This window comes from Sabethes cyaneus, chromosome 2 (genome assembly GCF_943734655.1).
Source record: "Sabethes cyaneus chromosome 2, idSabCyanKW18_F2, whole genome shotgun sequence".
In the NCBI taxonomy this organism is placed as follows: domain Eukaryota; kingdom Metazoa; phylum Arthropoda; class Insecta; order Diptera; family Culicidae; genus Sabethes; species Sabethes cyaneus.
The window spans coordinates 197929079-197953959 of record NC_071354.1 but is presented as its reverse complement, the minus strand read 5'-3'; the positions used below and the strand labels follow the sequence as shown (position 1 = coordinate 197953959).

General features: G+C 38.8%; 1 protein-coding gene across 1 annotated transcript in view; it reads left to right on the top strand.

Moving 5' to 3' along the window:
* Positions 1-6437: 6437 nt before the first annotated feature.
* Positions 6438-24881, top strand: part of LOC128734164 (bromodomain-containing protein 4) — a 70192-nt gene continuing 51748 nt past the window's right edge. The window contains exon 1 of the mRNA XM_053828207.1: positions 6438-6554. Within this exon, the coding sequence (XP_053684182.1) occupies positions 6438-6554 (117 nt within the window). The remainder of the gene's footprint in view (positions 6555-24881) is intronic.

Sequence of the window (24881 nt, the reverse complement as noted above, 5' to 3'; positions counted from 1 at the left end):
ACGCGATCAATTGTCAGCATCAGTACCTATACTGACTGACTCTCGAAGTTGCTCAGTTACTCATGAGAAAATGAGTTCTCGTCGTCATAAGTTTCAGTCTGACCTGTCAGTAAAAAGAAAAAAAAACTAAGGAAGAGCCAAGTGATTTTATTGGTTTCTACTCGGATACAAGAAAAAAATGCAACTAATTGATTTGATGGTGGATTTTTCACGTTACAACCGGACTATTAACGCAAGTACTAATGGTGATTCAGAGCCAATCGACCGATGATCGATGAATCTGATACCCAAAAATAAAACTGTGGGTGAAAATCAATTCAATTTATCGGTTCAAGTGTAATTTCAACTGATTGAGTCAGTTTGCTACTTTCGTGACCTTAAGCTGATGTTTTTCCTAACTAATAAATTACAACATTATCACCATTGTAACAATCGAATTCGAATATTTACGACAGATGGCTAACTAATACATACGCCGTGGCACTTGAATGTCACAGAGAGATCCATTACGGTAACACGAAGGGCAAGAAATCGAAGAACATCGACGGTAAAGTCGAGTATCCGGTGAATAATTGATTATTTTGAAGTGAGCATTGACAAAAAACAGACGAAATACATAGGTACCTAGGTGCGAGTCTGAAATTTTCCACTATGACAAAACCTTTTTCTCTTCATGGACATTATCACTTCGACCACTATTTTAATTTGAACCGCCCAGTTAGCTTCGAGGTACAATGCTGGTCTAACAAGATAAATGTCGATGTCGATAAAGAAGGATCAAGCCTTAAGGCCCAGACACAATGCATACGGATTTTACTACGTTGCGGAAATTTGACAGAAAACCCATGGAAAAACTATCAAATTGCCGCAACGTAGTAAAATCCGTATGCATTGTGTTTGGGGCTTTAGAAAGATGTTTACGCCCACGGCTTTGCTTTGCTTTCGTCAAAGACTCAAATGTTTTTCTGTATTCCGCACTTCGTTCTTTGCAGTATTACTATGAATTAAGCGAAATACTCATTATCCGCGCTTATACTATTCTCATAACTGACCCCACAAGAAGCTTCATCATCGGTCAGGCAGACTTCAGCACAAATCTAAAGCGGAGAAGTCTGAAAATAGAACCATGTTGTTTATGTAGGGGAGTGTCATCGTGGTTGGGACACGTTTTGGAATTCCCCCATAGTTTTCGTTTCAAAACGAATTTTGGAAATCTAAATACATCATTGGAAATGTCTAAGAATAAAGTATATTTCCGGAAAGTTTTGAACTGATTGCTTGAAAAATAAAAATGTTATAGGCATTTACGTGAAGGCAAAAAATGTTGTCAAAGTCGGGGCATGTTGTGCAGGTTGGGCCACCGCAGAAAATCTAAGACATACGTATTGAAATTCTATATAGAGACATGAAAAGAATGAATTCCGTGAACAACGGCTCATATAGGTCTAAATACCCTGTTTTTATTGCATTGTTGCGAAATTTTGGCGATCTTGTAAAATCAATATTGCTACAATCGCCTTTTCCGAAGTGTACAACTACAATAAAAAAACAACAAAGGTCTAGGTTTTTATCGTATTAATTTTGCTTTATTTCATCACATTTAACGTGACTGACATTCTCTAGCGATTATTGCACTTCTGCGCTTAAAATTATGGTGGCCCAACCATGACTACTCAAGTGGCCCGACCTTTACAAATAGCGCTTTTCTAGTATATCACCTTAGCCTTCCCAAACACCTTACTTGAGGGGATTTTCTATAGTCTTCGTGTGCAGTATAACACACTTCATACATTTTCAAAATTTTACTCATTCATATTCCCGTGTCTCTTCCCCTCCTCCTATTGGTTCCCATCGAATCAGCCCCTCATTATTCCTACCCATGATAAATGATAAATGATAAATGATAACGGAAGAGAAACAGACCCTTTTTCCATATATCCTTCTTCGGTGACCCACCCCCTCCATAGCACGCCATCCTCCATACTTCTCATCTTCTTGCATCTCAGCCACTTGCGCGAATGCAATCGATCTAAATGCAAGAGAAACGTAGCCACTTTTACTTATTTGGGCGTGCCTGCCGTGTTGGGGACCCCCCCCCCCTTTTTACCCCCCAGCGCTGATACCCTTATGTCATGTAACATCTGTACCAAATTTGGTGGAGAACGGTCGAGGTGTTCTGGAGTAGTGGCGGAACATTTACATATACTCACGTTCACTTTTATATATAAAGATAGAAAAATTTAATGCGGAAAAAATTTAATTGTTATTTATCTTTAGATTCTATTGAGACACTTAATAAAGAAAATTTAGTTAGTCATGTGTGTTTATGTTTTTCCTTTGCTATTTTAAAGGGTGTTCCACATCAAATTGCACCTCGGAAGAAACGCTGTAGAAAATTATCCATTGGTTATTTTCTCTTGAAAATTTGAGTAGAAGTAGTTTACATTGTATTGTTTATTGTGTAAATTCAATAAAATGGCGTCATCCGAAAAGGAACGTCGGGGATTTATTTTGCGCAAGCACCTGTAAAATCCTCAACTCTCTCATCATGAATGATGAAACTTACGTCAAGGCGGACAGCTTCCGGGGCTACTGTACTTTACCACCCAGCACAAGTTTGATGTTTCGGAAGACTACCGGGACTGTGAACGACAGATCTACCTCAAGGAGTGTTTACAGAAGCATCTGCCTTCTCTGTTGAAGCAACACGATGGCCCTATGATCTTCTGGCCGGATCTACCTTCGTGCCAATATTCAAAGGATGTATTGGAGTGGTACGAAGCCAACGGAGTCACTTTCGTACGCAAGGACATGAGCGCTTCCAACGCACCGGAACTAAGGCCCATCGAAAAATACTAAGCTATTATGAAGCAAGCACTACGGAAGCATCCCAAGGAGGTCAAATCTGAGGCAGTGATGGTTAAAAGTCAAATTCTCAAAACGCATCAAAAATCAAAATCAACTGTGAATCATGTCAACTTGATCCTATGTAGAAAAACTCACGCGTGAGTTTTCTCTGTTTTCATAGCAAGAAGCACAAAACTCACACACATTCTGCTTTGCTACAATAACATATACACTCAAGTCGCTTTTTACGCGAAGGATACGTCCCGCGTAAATTCCGAAAACCGCGTAAAAAAACCGCGTTAATTCCGAAAACCGCGTAAATTCCGAAAAGCGCGTAAATTCCGAGAACCGCGTAAAAAACCGCGTAAATTCCGAAAACCGCGTAAATTCCGAAAACCGCGTAAATGTGTGCGGTATTTGTCGTTGCTGACGTTTTTTTTTTTTTTGACAGTAGATTCACTTTCGCTCTCTGGTTCGTTGTATGAAATGCCAGCTGTGGAAGAATTAAGCAAAATGCTCACAGTTGAATTTGGTTCACATCGCATAGCAAAAAGGACATCGCGTATAATAGCGAGAGAAAGTCATATGTGAGTTTGGCGCTTGTGATCAAGGTTGAAATATCATGTGCTTGAAATCTCATTGAGTTTTTTGCTGCTCGAATTTTTCAACACTGAGGAAGACATGAATAAAAAGTGGATTTCCGTACAGATGAAGGGCCAGCTAGGTTATACAAATAATTTTGAGTGGAGTTAAGCGTAAGGTTCGATCATATGGTTATGGTTTTGAAGTTGAATGAAACAAATATGCCAAAAGCTATATTTTGTTGACTAAAAGTTTGAAAAAGATCGGTCAATTTGGTAATTTTCTACACCGTTTCTTCCGTGGTGCAATTTGATGTGAGACACCCTTTACATTACCAATCTCGTTCCTAGAACCAGAAAAAAAGCGTTTCTATCCCAAAAAGCCACGCAAAGGTTCATTTTCCATGACATTTAATTTTTCAAAAAATATTAACAGTGCAAAGCCCGTTTCCAGTTCGTTGGTAGCTCCACACCTTTGTTTAAACTGGGCCTTTCCGGCGCAGAAATTTATCGTAAATCTTCTCTACTTTACGATAAATTTCCTGCAGTGCAGAGCTATATCACCGAGTTTATGGGGTTCAAGCTGTTCAGGTAGCACACGATCGCCATCTACGAAGTACTACAATTTGCAGTTCCATCCAAGCACCGAGGTTCCCTTCGTCGTACATACTTGTTTTGTCGCCTAGGTCGATGTCAAATAGTCCGATCCGCGTTTGCTTGAATGTGCGTAGCAACTAACAGTACTTTACATTATTTTCTTTTCATGGTGATATTATATTGAATACTTTCTGGCGTCCCCGGGCATCCTATACCTGCTAAATCGATCACACTCAATGTTCAATATTCAATTTTTGTACGAACTCCGATGTTCACATTGAGGTTATGTTCGTGATAAAAGTCAAAGCCGATGCATGCATTACAGGTGAGGCAGGCGAATAGTGTATTTTGTTAATGAGAGATGTTCAGCGATTCAAATAATATTTTTTTCTCGAATTCTCGAAAAACTCTTTCTTATGGTATGAACGATTTTATAATCAATCCCCCTAAAAGTCTTATAGGAAATGTATTTTATAAAAGATAGGAAATAGAGCTTAGCGATGCTCTGCAAAGAGTTTGAGGTTATTATAAAAAACTTTGCCAAAGAAAGCAACCTTCTAGCTATTATAGTTGTAGCAATAAGAAACACCTTTTATGCAAACTCTACAAAAATAGCGTTTTGATCATAGTTCTTTCTACAGTGTTTTTACACATTTGACATGTTCGACAAATATTTTCAAACAATCTAATTTTCTGGATAACAGTAACTTGTTATCGTCATTATTTGAAAAGAAAGTTAATATTTTCTTGTAAAAATCATACAATTTTCACCAGTAATTACTTCCAAACGTGCAAGCCATTTATTACCCATGTGAAATTTACTAAACATACGTATGTAGCAATTTAATTATTAATGTGATGAATGCCAATATTTGCGCAAAATATTCTACATAATATGACACAAAGTTCAATATTCGACAAATTGACAAATTCGGATCTACAGTCGTACTACCAGTAACAGATGTATTTTTCCGCATGCTAATTATACCTACACGAGCCTGATATCAACTAGTATTCCAAAAAGTACTGTTGAAACCAAAAAAAATTGTTTTTGACGTAGGACTATTTCTTGCACGGATACATGCTACTATCGCTACAAAGAGACGTGCGTAGTCCTACTTCACCTATGCCGTCGTGTCTTGTATACAACCCTTCTGATTTTTTTGCATGTTTTCTAAATTTGTGGGTTATTTTATCACTAATACAAAATGTACCGCCAATCAGCATAGGTAATAAAATAAGAAGCAAACCAGAAATCCTGTTTCAATTTTATATTCCCATGTCATATTTTACTAATGATTGGAAATTTTCGCCAAAATAATTAGCCCATAAAATCGCTGGGCACGTTCGGTAGTCTAATAAATCTTGTCCAAGTACTGAAAGTGTCAATGATTCCACCAATTTTTGTTATGAACTTTCACAGCCAACAAAATTCCCCACCGCAAATGCTACCGCACACAATCTGCGGCCACTTAAATTGTCCTAACGCTTCCAACAGACGAGCGGCCAGGCCAAACGACACTGAGACTGACTGCACGGACGATCATTTCTTGGCAGCACCCTCGGCGTATTTTTTCAACGCCAGCCGAGAGTTTATTATTCGTGCACTCTCGACGCTGCTGGCTGCTGCACTCACCACCGACCAAACTGTGATGACGATCAGCATTATCTTCTCACGTTTTTCACAGACCAAGAGGAAAAATCCTCCCCCAATGATGCGGGATGATCGCGCGCGCTCCGAGGTACCACCATGCAAGCAAGCAAGCAAGCCGGTAGCCAGTCCGAGCAGGGCGCACGCCGACAAACGGACTTTAGTACATGAGTGGCTTTTCTGACGATTAAAATAAATAGAATTATTTTTCCTTCGGTCCGCTCAAAAGCTGTGAGTGTAAGCCAGCAATCCGTGTAGTGCCGTGCCGAAAGATAAAAGAGAATTTCTTACACTCAAACGGTGGTTTTTTCTTCGGCCGATCGGACGGGTCTCGCAGGAAAGCGGAAAAAATATAACGGATATTTAGTGTGTCGCGAATACTTTCATTTATCGATTTCCGAGTTTGATTGATTTGAAAAGAAAACGAAAACATTCTAGTGTGTACCATACGGTGGAAGGCACTTTTTCTTCTATTCGACAAACGAAAAAAATAATCTACGATTTAGTGGTGGAAATCAAAACTCGACATCAGTGTGATATAAGAGTGTACATACCGAGTGCCAGGAAAAATCGAGAAAAACGCTGTGATATTTTGGGTTGTTTTTATTTTTTCCCCGAAATCTGCAAAACGAAACGATTTTGCGTGTCCGTGGGTGCGAATTCCGATTCTTTTTCGACTGATTGAAAATACGATTTTTTTTCGTTAGTGTGTCATTAAATTGAGCGTTAAATTTAACTAGTGAAAAGTGTTCAATTTGACAATGAGTCCAAAGCCGCATGATTTCCTGGTAACGCTGCGAAGAAATTCTCCGCAAATACCCTGGGGCATTCGGCTGGTCGGTGGAACGGATCTGAATGCGCCGCTTATTATCACCCGGGTAGGTTTATTGCTGAAGTCCGAATAAGTCACGCGTCCGTAGGGAGCAATTTTGTTGCAAATTTCAAGACAATCATGGCGTAATACGACCGTGACATTCGTCGGATGCAATGATTTGCGCTGAAGGTGATAGTGGTTCGAGAAAATGCGCATTTCGAAATGTCTAACCGCTGCATTGAGGACGAACGGCGGAAGTGTCTCAATGTACGACGCGCAGGCAGAATGAATAAAATTGTGTTTAATTTCACTTCTATTATTGAAGAAAATTTTCGTTAATCGACCATAAGTAAGAAAGAAACAGCAAACTTTTGCCTGCAAAAGGCGTAAATCAAGCTTACTTAATCCGAGCAACAGCAGACTGTAGTGTAATAAAACCGAATGAAACGAATGAACCCATCTGCACCGTCAGGATTCGATGATCTTGAACAATCGCATCCGCTTACAGCTGATTGCGTTACATCAGAAGTCAGTGCCAAGAAACGTGCAAAGAATTGTTTACATGCAGTGTTAGCCAATTTCCCCGTTTATGGGTTACAGCTCAGGGTGATTAACGGTTACCTAGCGCAGGCATTTTCAGTGATGCGATTGGATAATTAATAATCTTAACAAAAATGTAATCCTTCAGATCAGAATATCAGAATATCAACTGACTGCAACCTCAAATCTTGCTTTTAGACGATGCTATTTTTCACTTTGCAAACAAATTAAGCAACACTTGTGAATTTACCAAGCTACATTCTTTAATCCTGTTCCCAATCAACAAACAAGCAAATTATTTGATAAGTCTATCATTTTCATCACATCTGTATTATTAAGAATACCACCGAGACGTTCTATTGTCTAGTAACTAGATTAATAATCTTCTCATCAGTTAATAAAGTTAATAAGCGTACAGGAAACTAATAGCGGATTCGGGTTTTGATCTCAGTTCAAGTTAACTTAAACCTGAAATTAATGAGTGTCTTTGGAAATTTGACAGATCGCCCTGTAAGCTGTAAAATTTTATTTACAGATGCGTAAGTGTGCGCTGAAATGAGCACACTCGTGTCAACCAAAATGGACTACGGGTTAACTAATGACCATCCTGACAGCATCTCGTGCGAAGCGAAATGATCAAGGTTACTAAACAAATCCAATATCGAAAAACATCCGGTGGTGACTGGATACGATGACGTATTATCTATGTGATTTAGATAGTTAAGTCGTAACAGTTGTTGACAAAGTTCCTTTGTTGTGTTATTAGGGTTGCCAAGAGACGTTTCTCAGATCTGACAAAATGAACATAAACAAGTCCGACAAAAATTAAACTGTCGTGTGTGGGATAAATGTATAAAACAAACACTTCTGTACAGCAAAGGGAACAAAAATCCAACAAAATCTGGCACACTGTCAAACTTTTGAAAGAACGCTTCTAACGTCAACCATAAGCACTGAAAACATAGTATCGTTTTTAAAGACAAAATATTCGTAAAACTTATTATATTCGTAGCTAAAAAAATTCATACCATTTAAAAACACCCGTAAGGGTAATTTTCTACCGCAAATGTTATTATTTCGAATGGTTCGTATTTGGTATGAGAGTATATTCGTAGAACATTTTGCACCAGAACGTATTTGATGCACAGTTTGTGTCTGGCATCGTTATCAGGCTGCGAAGATTGTATAGAAGAGAAAATATAGTTGTGCAATTATGATCTGTTTCATATACAGTCGTCGTGGTTCTGTGGCATGCGTCGTTGTCGACTGTTTTTACAATAATATGACAAATCAGTTCAACTGCGATTCCCTTGTCGATTCATGTCAGCTTTCTTTTTTGGAAAAAAGTGATTTCGCTATTTTCCAATACGTATCGGTATAACATAATTTTTATTGTATGCTTTCATAACATTCATAAGCTTTTATAACATACGAAGCATAATACACTCTCGTTTATATGCACAAAATGTTCAAGATTGATTTTCGTGATAGAAAACAACAAAAGAATTCATAAAGCAACCATTCTTGTTCGTACTATAAGTCTTATTTGTTTCTGAATGCTCTAGTCTACAGAATTATGTGATTGATTAAGTAATCCACACATTTAGGTCTGCACCCAAGTCCTTGTTTTCAGTCTAGCACACTTGAGTCATTGCTGAAAGCTTCTGCCCGTCTGTTGTGTCTCTTAGAATATCGTTTCCTCTATGGAAAGGATTAGCTGCCAGCTGCTCGATCGCCTTCCATTTCCATTCCTGATTATAGGTATGCCGCCTTCGTGTAGTTCATGGCGACGAGATTTGCATGCAGGATTGCATCCTTTGCCTGCCTAAGTGTTTCGCCAATGGCGATCTGAATGCGTATTGACATCTGTCAAGGAGATTACCAATCTTCATAAAGTGTGTTAGTCTTCGGTTTACCATCTCTCCATTGGTTCGCAGATGCAGTTGGTTAGTGAGATAGGTCAGTATCAAAGAACATGTTGCTGCAGTTCGGCTTGCAAAGTTGTCTTACAAGGCTGTACCTTCAATTTTCTAGGATGAACGCTTCTTGTCCATTAGCGATTCATTAGTTAGTTCTAACAAATATTCCTCCCCAACCTTGTCGCTTCTTGCAGAGTTTCTAACGGGTTTTGAATGGGCGGACAAGGTATGTTAATGTGCTTGTGTGGTCCGGTTTTGCTTGACAAAATTCAGAGGGCAATTATCGATCAATGACATATCTGCGAAATAATTACTTAGTGCTTTTGCCACCGTGTTTGTGTCGCGCGTGGACCGATTTTAAAATCGAAGGGTAATGTCACTTGCCGTCCGTAGAATTGACATGGTATTAAATGTCAGCTGGGGTCTGCTCCTTGCTAATGCCATTCACGATGGTCTTCCCTGATTCTCGCTTTGCATTTCAGATAACATGCCGGCATTCGTTATCATGGGGTTCGCAATCGTTCCATTACTGGTTCCTTGGTTTGCACCGACAATAAATCAACGCTGTGTATATTGATCTTGACAGAATTTTCAGCAGGGTTCCATACCTTCTAGCAGTTGAGAAGTTCAGTAGAATAGTGCTGCCAGACAGACCGACACTGTGAATACTGTCTTACTTTACAGGAGATTCTCAATGAAAGTTGGCGGAGCTTGCTCTATTTAATTTCAAATTCAGTGCGGAGTACCTCAACGCAGTGTTTTGGGGCTTCTTGCTTTTCGTTCTATTCATCAACAATATTGTTGGAAAATTTAATTCTTCGATAACATTATATGCTGAAGACGCTGACAGACTGTTGTGCAATTCAAATGGACATCAACAAACTTACGGAATGATCCAGCATGAATGGAATGGAAGCCAATGTCAATGTCACTCGGCCACGTACCCCTACCCACTATTGTTTTTGATTACCCAAAGGCACAAACGATTCTGGAGCGTTAGACAACACCGAAGAATTAAAATTGCTGTCTAATTGACAGCAATTTAAATTTTATGGAACGTATACCTGGAGTTTTGGTTACAGCATTTGCAATATTAGGTTTCTTACAGAGAAATACGAAGCGTTTTACCGATTTACTGCTTTACCGGCTCTATACTACTGAATTGTGCACAATGTGGGCACCATATCACGCAGTTCACAACAGTAGAATCGAACGATTGTAAAGGCAGTTTATTCGATGCACTCTCCGGAATCTTAGCTGGACCGATACAACAAACCTGCCTTCATATGAAGACCAACTATTTCGGGCTGGTACCGAATGACCGAAACACAAATGGCCGAAATCCAAACGGCCGAATTCCAATAAGAGTCAGAGAAGGCCGAATCACGAAAGGCCGAATCACAAAAGGCCGAATCACGAATAGCCGAATTTTCCCGGAATACCCAAATCAACAAAAAATTTTATTGCTCATTTTGTTAAACCTTACACATTTTGAATACATTTTTACATCAATTTCTCTCCGCGAATTCAAAACATCCCCTCGAAAATCCTTCAAAAATTTTCCCCTCTATTACCTTTTGTTCCACTCGCAGCTCTGTAATGATCAGCGTGGTGATAGAAGGAAAAAAGCTTTTCGTAAAATTCTGTACCTTAGTTTCAGAAAAACAAGACATACTCTGCGTTTTTATTTTGGTAGATATAGTATAGATGATTGATAGTTGCCAATGATTTACGTTTATTATAGGGTTCACACCCTGTTGATCGTGTTAGTAGCAAATATTTCCTAGATGATTCAGGGCGAGACGGCCACAGGCCGCGAGTGTGCGCCGGTAACCCGCCGAGCGGCAGCGAGTAAGGACAGCGTATACCCAACATTTGTGCAGGCTGAAGGCCGAATATGGTGATTCGGCCATTCGTGATTCGGCCGTTTGTGATTCGGCCGTTCGTGATTCGGACATTAAATATATTTTGCCATTTGTTATTTCGGCCATTTGTGTTTCGGCCATTCGTAGGTAATACGCTGTTTCGATTTTGATCCTATCCTCTATTCTCCTTATTCTGTAGAAAAACTAATACTATTTCTGCTAATAGATATTACTTTACATACACATCCGCTTTATTGATTTTTAGGGTTCAGTTAAAGCACAAATAATTACTTACTTTTACCAACCGAGAGCCAATGTATCCGGTCTTGGGGTACTCTTCGCTAATTCGTTGCACGTCTCGCCACACGCAAGTCGGCTTCGACCTGGTCAAGCAATCTAGCACCAGCATCTTGTTCCTACGATACAACGAGCAAGATGGTTAGACCAAGTGGAGCGAGATCTGGCGGAGAGTACTTGGTGTCAAAGGAATTGGAGGGCGGTAGCCCACAGTCGAGTTAATTGGTGAAGCCTTGTTCAACAGGCTTTGTCTTAGGATGGCAAGCCACTTAAGTAAGTAAGTAAGTACTCATATTGTTGCCGGCGGTGACCAGAGATCTCATATATATGAAAACATTCACCACTTCCACTTTATCGCCGGCAAAAGTCACTGTCCGTGGAAGTAAACGTTGCTGTCTCTGGAGCCTCTTCCTACCACGTATTTGATTTTCGATGCATTAATTTGTAACCCCAACCTCCTAGCCTCCGCTTTTTTTTTCGTGTTGGGTATTTTTATCACTGCGACCATTTGTTTGATCTATTGTGATATACCCCCATTTCACTATAGCTATGTTGTCAAGATGACGCACCACTATTAGAAGCGACCGTCATTGTTTGACTAATAGAATTTGTCCAGTCCGGTGATACATTTCGGATAAAGTGCACTACCGTACTGGGAATTGTTCTTCAAATATCAAAGGGTTCTAACAACCCTCTGTCGAAGAACCTTAATCTTTTATTAAAAATTGCCAGACATCGGCATAACAGGTGTTCCGAGTCTTCCTTTTCTATGCCACCCGGAAGCGACATATATCATCTTGAAGTTTTCCCATTTGCTTCAGATGATAGCGGCTCGGACAATGTCCTGTTATTAGACCAGTATAGATGCTTAGATCTTTCTTTGAAAGCTCCAGTATTTTGCGAGTCATAGAAATGTTTGGAGAGATAAACCGTTTCGACTGCCTAGCATTGAAAGTGTTATTCCAATTTGATTCCACTTTCCTACATTCCCTGCCTTCAGCTCTATTTTTAAAGCAGAAGCAGATAGGTCGCAAAAGGGCTCAGGTCCTATAAATTGATGAGAAGATCCGAATCTTGCAAGCGCATCAGCCCTTTCATTTCCATCAATTCCACAGTGACCTGGGACCCAATATAAGTTGACTTGGATACGGCAAGATAATTTTTGGAGTGATTGAATACATTCCCAGACGTGTTTTGATGTGCATATCGCCGACTTTAAAGCATTTAGAGCTGCTTGACTATCGGACATGATGCATATATTTGAATGTCTATAGTTTCTGCGCAAGCACACAGTAGAACACTCTAGAATTGCTTGAATTTCAGCTTGGAACACAGTTGGCCATCTACCCATAGAAATTGACATGTCTATTCCTGGGCCAGTTACTCCTGCTCCCACTTGGTTGTCCATTTTTGAACCATCTGTGTAAAAAACTGTCGAGCCTTGGCGAAGATCGGGACCACCGTCTTCCCAGGAATACACGAAAAATTCGGTCAAAGTTGTATTTTTTCGCCATCCAGTCTTCATTATTGATTACCAGAGGATTAATACTAATAGTCTTTAGAATACTGAGATGACCTGTAAGATCACCATCAAAGAGGTTCATAGATCTTTTGATCCTCAGAGCACTCTTTTCAGCTTCTAATTGTATGAACTGATGCAGTGGAAGCATATAAAGTAAAGCATCCAATGCCTTCGACGGTGTACTTCTCATTGCACCTGTTATTGAGAGAGTGGCTAGCCTTTGAAGTCTTTCTAGCTTTTTCTGAGAAGCTTTCTCTTTTGTTTTTGGCCACCAGACCAACGAGGCATAGGTAATCCTGGGTGTCACAATAGCCGAATAGATCCACTGGATCATCTTCGGTTTCAGTCCCCATTGCTTACCAAAAGTTCTTTTACATATCCATAGAGCATTTGTTGCTTTGTTTACAGCTTGCTCTAGATGTGTATTCCAATTGAGTTGTCTGTCAAGAAATACTCCAAGGTATTTGACAGTGTCTGAAAGTTTCAAGAGTGTTCCTTTCAAAATTATGTTACACAATGTAACTTTTTTTCTTCTCGTAAATGGTATGATAGTAGTTTTATTGGCATTAATGTTGAGGCCCTGCCTATCACACCATGATGAAATAAAATTCAAAGCAATTTGCATTCGGTTAGCGATGATAGAATCAAATTTCCCACGAACAATTACGACTGTATCATCTGCGTAGCCAATTATTTCAAAGCCTAAGGCTGTCATCTGTTGAAGAAGATCATCAACTATTAAAGACCACAATAGAGGTGATATTACGCCTCCTTGTGGGCACCCTTTCATTGCTCTAACGCTAATGGATGTACTTCCAAGTCTTGCTGATATATCTCGTTTTGATAACATTTCGCCAATCCAGTGGATAACGGATACATCGAAACCACGTTTCATCATAGCCGCAATCATTGAACTATGGGATGAGTTATCAAATGCGCCTTCTATATCTAGGAAGGCTGCTAGTGATATTTCTTTCGCTTCAAAAGACTTTTCTAGTTTCCTTACAACCGTATGTAATGCTGTTACTGAAGATTTACCTTCTAGATATGCAAATTGATATTTGCTCAAGGGGTTTTTAACTAAATATGATGATTTTATATGCTCATCAAGAGCCTCCGTTTTTAGTCTAGCATAAATTGCTTTCGCCGTCCCAAGGTTTCTAGTAATGATGTCGAAGTCGTCTGCGAAGGCTAGGAGTTAGCTACTCTGGCTGAAGATCGTTCCTCTCTTTTTGATGCCCGCTCACCGGATCACACCTTCAATAGCAATATTTAATAACATACAGACCGTCCCCTTGCCGCAATCCTCTGCGCGATTCGAAAGGACTCGAGAGTGTCCCCGAAACGCGCACGTAGCACGTCACTCGCTCCAGGGTAGCTTTGACCAGCCGCATTAGTTTGTCCGGAAAACCGTACTCGTGTATTATCTGCCATAGCTGTTCCCGTTCAACTGTATCGTATGCTGCCCTGTAATCCACGAAAATACGATGCGTGGGCACGTTGTACTCCCGATATTTCTGGAGGATTTTTCGGAAAGCAAAAATTCCATAGTAGCACGGGTCCCCAAGAAGGCCACGTGATACTGCCCTACGTATTCTTTTGCTCCTGGGGATAGACGACACAACAAAATCTGGGAGAGCACCCAAATCCTTGAAATTATCCAGTTAAGTGCCGTTGCTAGCGGTTCTTGGTCATTTTTGTTCTACCGGGAGTCGGTCCTTTCCGGCGGCTCTATTATTCTTCGCTGACTGATTTCTCGCTGGATCTGTTCGAGATCGGGAGCCGATTATGACCTGATCAAACCGAACGAAATCGCTACTGGGGAAGGGTCATCATCGTCGCTTCGTAGTGGTGCGGGCTTGCAAGGCTTGCGACCAACCTTGTTCGAAAGTGTCAGTATACGACCTTGGTTTCCACCGGGGTAAATTGCCTGAACACCGAGGTTGCTTATTCCTCCATTCATCCCTCGGCGCGAGTCGCGTTACACTTTGGGTTAGGGGTTCATCCATTCAGGTCTTTACGTAATAGCCATGAATGACAGCTATTAAGGGGACATGAACGACTAAAAATTTTGAAAAAATCATTTTTTTTATCTCAGATTTTGATTCTGCAGTCTTTTTCGCTTATTTTGATACTAAATTTGTAATGATCCGACCACAGGAAGTGGCCAAAAAACGATCATACACATAAGCATTCTAGTGCGCGTGGAACAACTTCAGCAGAATAAAACGCCGCTCCTGGAAAACCACGATTTTCAAACTTTATGTACCTTTTTCTCAGAAACTACACAACGTATTGGGACAAATTTTGTTTTGTTTTGTTGGTAGGAACTTGGCAAAGACTTTTATAACTTTTAAGGTTTGTAAACGAAACACAGCCAGAGAAAAAAGAAAAAGAAGATAAAATTTTATTTTTTCAGGCATCTATTTTTCTTCTTCACTCTCTGTCTTAAGTTTGTACTCCGCTAAATATCGTCCGTAGTACCTTCCGCTCGAAGACGGCAAGGGTGTGTATGTTGTCCGTGAGCAGCGCCATAGATTCAAGTCCATAAAGAAGTACCGGTCACCATTTACTACTCTACGCTTTGTAGAGTAGGAAATTGAATGGCAATAGTGAATTTTGCTTTCAATAGGATGCGCAATCCCATGAGGCATATTCTACTCTTTACTCAGGTGTGGTGTCAGGCGAATTTACCACATTTCCTATCCTCTAAAGAATGACCAGCAATATTTTTACAGGATCCTATGCCAATGGATTACTTTGTATTAGGCACACGCCAGTACTGAAGGAAAAAATTTGGATGTAATTATAGCTCAATTGAAGATTTGAAACAATATATGCACCACAAAATGGCGTGTCAGGTGCGAAGCCTTCACCAAACTTTTGCGCCTGACCATTAAAGCTAAAAAAAACCGATTTAAATTGAATTGATCTATTATAAAACTAAATACGTATGTTTCAAATAGAATTATAATTCGCTAAGCCGTTCGGAAGAACTCGTTCTTGAATTTTATTCTCTTAACTTATTAATGATTTAACAAACTGCCGAACTACCCATATAAAACAAAAATAAATTCTTCAAGCATTCTGATTGTCACTTGAGACATTTAGCTTCGGTCGGGAAAGTGACTTTCACATTTTTTCCCAAAGCTGACCTTGACAGGCGAACCGCTGGCATTTGATGCTCGCTCGTAAATGCATGTGGGAAAAACCAAAAAAAAACTGAACGATGAACTGAGTTACGCGAAAGCGTCTGCGTCACTAGACAAAACATATGTTGAACTTACGCAATAAATAATCGTAAATATATTTTTTAGAGTTCAGTGCAAATGCGCAATCACCGGTTGCTGGAATCGTGGATGCCAATTTGTGTAATATTCATATTTCTAATGTTATATCGATTAATCTTATGAAGCAATCACTCCTAGCGGAAATTAAAATTTCACTATCATAACATACCCATCATTTTCGAAATGTTTCTTTTCACTTTCACTGGAACACCTGCCCTAGTATTTTTGGTGGTCCTACATTTGTCCGAGCATGAAATGAAAACATATTGCTCAACACTTGGTGCAATTTTATTTCGGTATCATCCTAAGAGTTACAGACTATTTTTTGGCACCAAACTGATGCATTTACAAAAACACTCACCATAAGCGCACCACTCATCATGATCATATCATGATCAGGCGCTTGTTTTCGACCGTGGTGATGGATGGGGGGGAGGGGGGAAACATAAATATAATGTACGTCTCTCTGAAAGTTAAGACAGGTATTTCGTACAGAAAAACTGTAAACTTTGCATGACTGTGGTGTGTAATGACTGCCGGCCTGGCCTGGTGGTGAGTGCCCTGTGTTTACACACCGTTCTTTCAGATGATCGCTTCGGCTTTAACCGCGGTGATTGATAGTTGACGAATGTTGTTTCTCTACCACCATTTCAGCACCCAGCCGGACGACTAATTTGACACGCGCTGTCGGTTCGATTGCTGTTCCTAATGAGACAAATACGTCATAAGAAAAATAATTTCACAGGAAGAAAGCCGTGGCAACGCACAGCGAACGATGGTTTTCTGTCCGCCTGCCTGCGGGAGGTGCTGGTGGATTAAATAGCTGCAATCAAATTTTAAACCCGAAATGAAGATCAATGGCCTTGCGATTCCAACTAGATCAAGACAGGCTGGCGGCATTGACTGCCTCCGGTCGGTCGATCGTAAAATCTGGTTCATGACGGGTTCTATCTACGAAAGTATCGCTAGAAATTGGCATCCCTCACACACGATGTTATCGTTAATTAATCCTGCAAATTAAATAGATAGATCTTAAACGAGAAGATTACATCGCATGGGCATGTACGAAATCAAAACCTATTGCGTATGTGATTTAGTATGGGTCAGGGTGAAATATGAGTATTCCACAGCCTAGTTTTCTAAAATTAATGTCATTGTAACAATGACAACAGAGTATAATCTAAAAATCAAATTAAAATTGATGAACGTACCCAACGTAGCAACTACCAGCGGGATAATCTTGGTAACCCTCGTAAATATTCATCAGGTTTTAATGTTCTAACAGATCCAATTTCTAAGAAAATCTTAACCAGTTTTATGACAAAAGACAAAAGCTTCTTCCTTAGAACATAATCCATAGCCGTTCGCCGGGTGATCCTTTTCCACGGTGGTGAATACCCTCTCTCTCACACTCTCATGCCGTGCAATTCCTCGGTATCTGAAAACAGGCCACTCCGGCAGTGTACACAACCACAACGACAGTTTCGCAACGCATAAAAATATGCTAATATTGAAGGGAGAAGTTTCATACGAGGGTAACTCCCTTTCTCGTACAGCCACCGCCGGTTTCGCGGCACCTCCCCCTGTGCCTGTGTACACCCTACCCCCTGTTTGCTGTCCTCGGGATGCTTTCCTCTATTCACGGGACGAAAAAATTGGGTGTGGTTTTGTGTCGCACTAGCGAAGACGCAAGATCACGGACGGCAAACCGAGCAAGGGTAAAAAACTAAAGGCACGTAACGACGACGACGACGACGACAACGACGCCAACAATCCACGAAAGAACGAACCGAGAAAGTTGCTCCTCTCGCGTAGCGTAAGTTATATAAGTTCGGAAGAAAGGATTCATCGGTGGCAACCGGTGTGGCGGGCGCGGGGCTTTGGGATGGGCTGAGCCTGGGATGGGGCGCAATCTCAGCGTCTTGAAAATTTTTCGGCACAAACTTCCGTCCTCTTTATTTGCAGGGCGTTCGGTCCCGGCGCGCAGCGGATAGGGTGGCCGATAAATTATTTTACTGATTTAGTTTTTCACTAATGTTGGCGATACATGATGTGTTTGGAATTGGCTCATACTTATAATATTTATAAAACTGAAATAACCTGAAGAAACGTCTTTGAAAAATTATGTAAGACAAAATTTAGAGAACATTTTCCAGCAGCCACTCTATGGCCACAGCACCGCTGCCGAAGCAAGGAAGCCGTTGATGATCATAATTACGTACGTACGTCTTTTTCGGCAAGAAACCGAGGAGGAAGCAGAAGAAAATGGTAGTGGTGGGATGCGAATTTCTACTAACAGCGAAACTGCAAACAAGGGAAGCTTTTTATTGCTCGAACGAAAATTGCTTACACAAGGATGCTGCTCTGCGAAGCGACTTTCAAATATTTAGATAATGTTTTCTCGAGAATCTGTACGAATTTTAGTGGGGTTATGGCGACGTACGGGGAGGAGTGAGTTTTATCAAAATTTCTACTCTCTACTTTACATATACTTTGCATATTTCGGGACGCGCCATGGCAGGCAACTTGAGATAAGAAACCATCCTGCTTGCTTGCAGCAATGGGACGAAAAGAAAATTAAAATGATGGCAAATGGCAAATGGCGATGGCTATGGTGGTGGTGGTGGTGGTGGAACCGATCTTAGAGGTTGTTGCTGCGTCGCCTCTGCGTCTTTGATAAGCTCGTTGACATTCAAGGCGGTACTGAAAAGGTGAAATCAGGACAAAAGCGGGGGCCACCCTTTTCTTGTCCTCGTACAACCCAACAACGGAGTTACACTGTCGTCTGGAATAATAAATTATCTCCTAAAATTTAATATAAATGAAAATCTAATTAAGATTGTCGCATTAATTAAAAATGTTTCTGAAAGCAGTCCTTTGCCACCCTAAACCATCAAAAGCGCAAAGACAAGAAGGTATCTTTTTCGGTAATTTATATATGGAAAAACTTCTCCGTAGCAAGGAAAACTACTTACCGAAGATTGCGTGTTTGTCGTCAACTCCGACCGAAGCTAGTCGCCAGAACTGTGTTGGCCGGGCAAATTTCTTTTATCTCAACAAACTAAAGACCAACCAACGAACGGCTGGAGAGTGGATGCGCGGGGATGGCTTTTAGACACAAAATGAATTATAAAAGTCGGCAAAACGAATGGTTCCATTTTGGCTTTCCGTACAGGAGTTGTAGCATTGCGCCATCAACACCCACCGACCGGTGTAAAATGTAAAAGAAGCCAACTTTTATCTGCTTATCTTGGTTTGACTCACGACTGTTTCGGTTCCATCCTTCCGATACGATGGCGATGGCAGAACCGGGGCCGGAGCCTCACTCTAATGCGCCGGGAAAACTTTTCTTCCTGTATAAATTAGCTTCAAATGGAAATTAGATAAGAGTAGGGTAATTGATCTTGAATGGACCTATTTAGCGCTTTTTAACACCACCACTCGCACTCCTGCTCAATTTACTCGTCATTTATAAATAATATGTGGTGATGTTACTATTTGTTGGAAAGTACCACCTTTTTTCTACATTATCAGTACTTTAAAAATGTATAATTGATGAAACTTTTATTAAATATATCGTTTTTTGCCAAAGCCTTTTTTTGATCTTGAATGGACCCAACATGATCTTGAATTGGACCTATTTTTGATTTTGAAATGGACCTAAATTAGGATTGTCATAGTTTCTTCCATGTAAATGAACAAAATAATAACAAAGAATTTTTTTTAATAGTACAACTATACTACTGTTATTTATTAATAGCACACAAGGTTGAACAGCTTTTACCTTTCTTATACTCTGTTAGAAAGGTATGAAAGTCGGTTGAAAAATTTGAAATCGGTCACAGTCACCGAGGGTCTTGTTTTTATGTCAGCCCAACAATTGAACAATGTTTCAGTGACTTGATATGCGTTGTGTATGTATCTGTGTGTGACATTTGTATATTGGGAATTTATTATTACCTGTTGTTCAGATATGGTTGAAACGACTTCCACGTCATAAATAAATTATGTCGCCTATTAGTTTCAAAAATTTAAACCATTCATTAAAATATGTAATATAACTTGCATTAAACGTAGTTTATCAAGTACAGTGGGGTTCGAGTTTTTATTTAGTGACTACATATTTCGAAAGGTCAGACTTTTACTGACGTAGGACTACGTCTTACTGCAAAGCATCTAAAGGTTTGCGACAGCCCCTGTCGAACATTTTGAATATAAAACCGTTGCAATTGTGAAAAATTCGTTAATTAGTGGTAATTATTCAATTTTTGACACATTTATATGCAATTTTATCAGTTGAAAAATGGTCTAGATTTTGCCACGGTTTCGATTTTGGCAACATAGGCGACACGCATTTGTTGTCAAATTCGAAATCATACTGTAAATGGTGCTTGAAAAAATTAGACTTGGTAATTCTACTAGGTTTAAAGGTAAGCTTAGATACTAGGTTTTAATTTTAAATGATAGTCTATGAAGAACTGTACCAGATAGAAAATAGGAAGTTTCAAAAATGAATACTTTAGATCTCAGAGTCACTTAATTTCGGTGGACAAGGAGGTATTAATTTTGTCACAAGTCAGAGGGGAGAGGTGCTTAAAGAAAACTTTACATCCCCCAAGAAAAAAATCAAAGGGGTTGTGTATAAGATACGACCACGTATGACGTAGTACAACGTTAGTCCGGTTGCATGATTTTGAATATTTTACTAAACTGATTTTTAATCTATCTGTCAATCGACCAAAAGGTGATGTGAAGTCAACCTGCTTACTTATCGGCGGAATATAAAGCCTTTGCAAAATATTTTTTAAGTTTTTGTCACCCCCCCCCCCCCCTTTGGAAATTGGCTTGAAAAATCGGGGGGCTAAAAAAAATTTAGAGGATATGAGTATAGAATCAATTGTCCGTGGGCTCTACAGCCTGAAAAACTCGAAAAATGACTGTACTTAACAATTCTGGCACGAAACAGAAATGGAAATTCGAATTCGGAGTTTCCGAAAATCGTCAAAAAAAATTTCTCTTTTCGTACATTTTTGCATGGAAAATAATAACGTATATATTAAAAGCAAGAACAGATTTGGTTTTCACGCTTAAACTTTAAATAAAAATGCTTCAAACCCATGTTTTTTGCTCGATTAAAAAATTCACTTTTTTATTCTGAGCCTCATAATTATTTTAACTAAACTAGAAAATTATCAAATACAATATTATTTTTTTAGGATCCAGTTCGAAAATGGTCCAGATATTGATCCAAATTTTATATTTTTTGCACCATATCATTATCAAGGCCTTTACCTAATTTCTGAATCCTCCATTGACGCACAGATGATTTTATTGCCAAACCGGGTAATTTTGTAGGGCGGTTGGGCATCACAAAGTTTCACGAGGGTGAGGAAGTTGGCGTTCTTAACCATCAGAAGTAGCTGCTTCTTTTTACTCAGACGAGTCTGATTTTGTGACTACAGGATCCGGTTGAATTTTATTGGCCTTAGGGTTTTCGGTCAGCGCGCTAAATGTGTTTTGAAGCTTTGGTATATGCTTGATTAACGTGTTTAAACTATTTCTCATCTGAGTTTTGTCAAAACTTAAACTTACAGCAAAACTTTTTGCTGTATTTATATGGAAAATACAGGACGTTATTTGTCCATGAAAAAAATTTTGATTCCAACCATTTTTACGATGTTGCCTGTAGATAGTTAAGCAGGGATAACCACTTTAAATAGAGTTTGGAATATTAGTTTCGTAACTCAATTCGAAGTTCCAATATTAGAGTTTCCTATACAATAAAGCTATATATAAATCTTCAGAATTGTATTCTCAAATAACTTGTTTCATTCTTCTGTGCATTACTTTTAATGATACAAGAATTGTCCCGTTTAGCATAAATTGGGATTTTTTTTTACATAGGGCGAACAAATTGGGAAAATTTTACTCTACTTATATAGATTACTTATATAGATTATATAGATTACACTTTTGCTTCGTGCTAAAACAAATACGTAAAATTCAATTGAAAAATTTAAGTGTAACTGGTTTTGTGCTAAATGCAAATGCAAATGAAGCAAAAATAGCTCTTTTTTAAGGGGCATAGTACGTTTTACACCATATTTTTTGCCTAATTTCAAATAATTTTTTCTCGATAACGCGAAAGGCAAATTGAATCGGGTTTTTTTGCATTCGAAACATTGCATTTTATACTAATATTTGCAATTTTGTTTTCATAAGGGAACCTCTTCCCCTTGCCCCTACGGCTCCTTGAAGATAGTCGTTCAAAAAAACCATGAATTGCGGTACCATGGATTGGCGCTGGGGGGTTTATCCGAATTGAAAAATTCCAAAACGACATGAAAGAACATTAAATTATCTCGTGTTTGATCCATCCTTTTTTAGAATTCGAACACATAACAAAATGGCGGACATTGAAACATAAAAGTATGGTTTTTAAGCGAAAAAATTGACTTTAAACATTTCTAAAAAATTCAAAAATTACAATATCAAGAAAAGGATGGGTCAAACACTAGATAATTTTGTTGACTTTCAAACAAAAAAAGAATCATAAGAATTGCTTGAGCCGTTCTTGAGATATTTATGGTACTGACTTTCAAAACCTGGTTTCGAGAAAAACGACGATGAAGTTTTTACTCGTTGCTTAATCGCTCCAGACATGCGCGGTACAAATAGCTGTAACTTTGTCAATATTAGGAATTCATGCAAACGACTTCAAACACATATGGTCAAAATGTTAATCTTTCGAAATAATCAATAAAAATATTTAGATTTTAAAAAATTGAAAAGGTACTATGCCCCCTTAACAGAAGGCAGTTAGTATCACTCTTATCTTTTGATCCATCTTATCTTTTAATCAATGATGGTTAAAATTTTTGTACAATACTGAGAATAAATTAAGTTTATATTGTTTTAAGCATAAAATGACATATGTTAGCTAACTAATTAGGAAGACTTTTTAGTTTCAAAACTAGAGGCTACAATGTACAAACACTATGAAGCAACTACGAAAAAGGATGAGTGATAGTTAGTTTTATCAATATAATTAAGTTTTTATTTAGGCTATAAATCAAGCCTACTTTCAATATCCCGTGCTTATAGATTAATTATAAACGGAGATACTATAGTGACAACAAACAGTTTTATGGAATATACAACGGCGTGTTCATTAGTGGTAGGCAATGATAGCTACCGCCAGTGATGTCTCGGAGCGCAAAACTAGGTCCATTCTAAAATCAATACTAGGTCCATTCAAGATCAAAAAAGGGGGTTAACATTTTTAAGGAATTTGAAGATTTTACTGGTTTTACTGAACTTTTAAATACCTAAATTGAAATTACACATATTTTAGCATCATTTTAAGAGTATTGTTTTATTTCAAACCAGAAGGGTTCCGGGTAGTAACAGTTTGAAAATGCTCTATGGTGACTGCCAAAACGCTGAAAACCAGCTACTTTTAAATAAGCGGCAGTAAAGTGGTTTTGGCTATGATTTTAATTTAATTTTAGTATATTTACGTTCAGAAATGATTAAAGATAAACATAAAAACTAAATACAGTACAAAGACTTGATAATTATATCCTAAAATTGTTATTTAAAAATAGGTCCATTCAAGATCAGAATTCGACTAGGTCCATTTCAAAATCATTTACCCTATTACTTATGATTTACACTTTTGCTGTGTAGTGAAAGTGAAGTTGAGCTTTGCAAGTTGATGCAAGAACTAGTAAAAATGACAATTCAAAAGCCTGCAAAAAGAAAACTTATACTAAAATGCCTAAAACTTCAAGAGTTTTTGAACGTCATAGTAGTGTCTCAAATATGAGTAAATGAGAGATTTTTTTAGTTCAATTCTGTTACTATACGGAATTCGTAAAATATTCACTTCACAAAAGTTTCATATGCAAATTATCTCTATTAAAAGGTTAAAAAGTTTCAGTTATTTAGATTTTTTCATGTACTTGTATATGACACTATGCGCTACCATGACTGTATTTCTCTTTTTTGTGAACGGAGGAATGTCTGATGCGAAGAATGATTAATTGAGCGAACTGGAAAATTTCGATATAGAGCAAAAATATTTCGGGTTATGCAATGGCCGGTGGAGTTCGCACCCACGATCTTTCGATTGGTACTCGACTGTGTTACTAACTAAACTACCGCCACCCATTATTTCAGGTAGTCGAATACCTGATTTTGTTACTATTTTCTCGAATCTATCATCCCGTATGCGCATCACACATTCTTTTGCGACGGTTATATATGACGGTTGTTATATGACTGCTCTTTGTTTCTGCCGCCGAGAAGATAAACTGTTATCTACTCAGTCAGTGCGACAGAAACAGGCAGTCTGTTGCCGGACATCGCTACGGCAGTTTTAGTTATTCTACCACCCAAGTGTTATTTTTCACTTGTATCTAAATTAGTACGCGGTCAAGACGTAAACTCTTTTTTGGAAAGTGAGCAGTGTCCGTCTCCGGTTGTTTAATGGAATGAATACGGAATGGTATTTCGATTCTTACATGTCCCGCATTTGACATTGGCAAAACTGTTCTTTTTCGGCAAAATAAAAGAGCTCACCTCCTAGAAATACGGCAGACAGCTAATCTTATTTAGTATGTGTATAAAATTACACAGAAACTAACAAACATGAACAAAAGACAAGAGTGCCGATTGTTTAAATTTTTTTTTCTACTGCTATTATTTTGAACTATTGTAAAGTGATATCCTCCTGCTTAATCTACTACGCTTCGAGCTTGCTCACTTATTGATGAAGACTGGCTTCTGTAACGAAACGGGTTTGCATTAACATTCAAGGTTTTAGCGCCTTATATAGTTCTACATGAACCATCTGGTGTGTGGAACACAACCCTACTTATTTCTGAATTCCCTCATAATTTAGAGAACTTTACTACGACGAAATTTTCCTTACCATCAAGTATTCGACATAAATCG